This window comes from Phyllopteryx taeniolatus, chromosome 1 (genome assembly GCF_024500385.1).
Source record: "Phyllopteryx taeniolatus isolate TA_2022b chromosome 1, UOR_Ptae_1.2, whole genome shotgun sequence".
Classification (NCBI taxonomy): Eukaryota; Metazoa; Chordata; class Actinopteri; order Syngnathiformes; family Syngnathidae; genus Phyllopteryx; species Phyllopteryx taeniolatus.
The window spans coordinates 26,210,802-26,213,038 of NC_084502.1; the positions used below are offsets into that span (position 1 = coordinate 26,210,802).

General features: G+C 45.3%; 1 protein-coding gene across 6 annotated transcripts in view; it reads left to right on the forward strand.

Moving 5' to 3' along the window:
* The first annotated feature begins 1,060 nt into the window (after nucleotides 1-1,060).
* The window catches only part of ubr4 (ubiquitin protein ligase E3 component n-recognin 4), an 81,776-nt gene continuing 80,599 nt past the window's right edge, over nucleotides 1,061-2,237 (forward strand). For all 6 annotated transcript variants that reach the window (XM_061783825.1, XM_061783835.1, XM_061783852.1 and 3 more), the window contains exon 1: nucleotides 1,061-1,204. In XM_061783825.1, the coding sequence (XP_061639809.1) occupies nucleotides 1,080-1,204 (125 nt within the window). In that variant the 5' untranslated portion in view covers nucleotides 1,061-1,079. The remainder of the gene's footprint in view (nucleotides 1,205-2,237) is intronic.

Sequence of the window (2,237 nt, forward strand, 5' to 3'; positions counted from 1 at the left end):
CGCATGCACAATGACTGACAGAAGTGTCCTGTAATTGCTGTGCCTGTACTGCGGTGGTTGAGGACCCCACCCAATCAATCGAGAGGTGGGATTGGGCCTAAGAGTCTTCCCAAGAGCAGCCCGGCGGACAGGACACGTCCTACACCGAGGGACCCAGGGCGGTCTGCCGGCCCCGCTGAGGCACCACAACAAGCGGCCACCCGGAGGAGACCGCAAAGACCCAATGCCACCCCCACAGCCAACAACCACCCCCCGCGCTCCGCCACCACCACCACCCCTCCACCCCCAGGAGAGCAAGACGCCCCCCCAACCTGCAAGACCCACGATGCAGCCAGTCCCCGCCCAGCCTGAGGGTGGGACGGTGTCCCTTGTTTGTTGGAAAGGAGGGCGGATAGGGAAGCCCTACAAGGGAAAGATAAGGGTTGGGGACCCAGGGAGCAGCCAAGGGGCATGAGAGGGAATAATTTTCGGATCACATCGCTGGATTGGATAAACAAACAAACTGTCTAACTAAAACTTATTTGTAGTAAATAAATAATAATTTTCGGATCAATAAAGTGAAACTGGGTAATTTCAGCCAGCCGACCCGACGAATAACAGATCTGCCACATATAATATGGCGGACACGCCAACGTATCAACCAAAGGCCCAACCAGATTATTGAGGCGTTTACGGGATTTCGGCTGATGACGTACGGGCTCGTCAACTCTTGCGTTTGGGCTGTATTTTCAAATAATTCCCGGAGATAACTTTCCTTATTTTTCTATTCCCAAACCATTAACTTGTCCCTACGTGGTAATTACTCCAATTATTTCTTTGTGACTTGAACCCTTCTCTTTGTACGTTGGCATTGGCAAGCAAAAATATTTAAAAATATCAAGGTTGTGCGGGGCGAAACACATGTAACGTAATATCTGACCTTATGACGTGAATTCGAGGTTTTAGTGTAAGAAAGAAAATGTGGCGCGATCGCAATGTGTTTGGTGTGAGGTGTTCACGGGCTGACAGCGCCCCCTATGGATTTACGCACTCACTCTTTTCTTTCCCCTATCTAGTTTTTTCTTCTATGGGATTTCAAGATGGCGTCGAGCGGAGGAAATGGGGAACACGAATGGACAGCGGCGGTGCGGCCGCTTTTATCAGCTTCGTACACCGCGTTTGAAACGAAAGAGCTACCGCAGCTTATCGGGTCCATTATTAACAGGTAAGCGCCGGCGCCTCAGCGCGTGGCTGCGCTGTGTTTTGCGCGAACACCGCTTGTATTCAGCCAGGAGTGCGCTGACTTGCTAACTTGCTAACGTAGCCCGGCTAGTGAAATGGGATGGGAAAACGTCAGCCAATTTAGCATTAGCTCTGCTGACGTTAGCGACTAGGCGGCTATTTGAGCTTAACTTGCATTGGCATCAAGTCAGCTGCTGGCCTTAGCTAACATAACTATACTTCAAATGCTTTTAAGCTTAACCTAACTGGGTGCACAGTTTTATTCGAACCTCAGTACAAAGTTGAACGCGAATCCACTAACGCGCCTTCTAGTATACGCCTTTATAATGTTATTGTGAAATGTTAGAAAATTTTGCTTCATCATTAGCTAGCTAACCAAACATAAGTAATAGAGCTAGCACATGGGCCTGTGAAAAGGACCGGATACCGTAAAGAGAAAATAGTCAAATAAATGTCAATGTTTATCGCAAAAGATTCGTTCTGAATAGCTTCGCCAGTCTTTTCCAGACTTGCCTGGGCGCACCGTAGTGTCATTTCAGCATGTTATCTCCTCTATTGTAACAAAAATGTGTGGTTGTGTTAATTATGGTAGGTGGGTGTGTTGATGATGGTAGGGCGCCCTTTGCTCTTACCCGTATTGTATATGAGAAAATCTGTTGAGGTTCTTAACTGTGACCCGCATTAATTTGCGACGCACTCTTAGAGAAGTTAAGCACAGTAAAAAAAAAAAAAAAAAAAAAAAAAGCAGTGTTCAAAAATATCCACTAGTGTTCAAAAGTTTGAGAGCAACTTGGAAATGTCCTTATTTTTGAAAGAACCCCCCCATTGAAGATAACTTAAGAAATGCAGTCCATACATTTTAAAAGTTGATTTAAAAAAAAAAAAAGCTTTAACGAAAGGCGTGTGCACACACACACATATATACGCACATGTATATATCTGCATATATATATTTATATATATGCATATATATATGCACACACACACACACATATATATATATATATACATATATA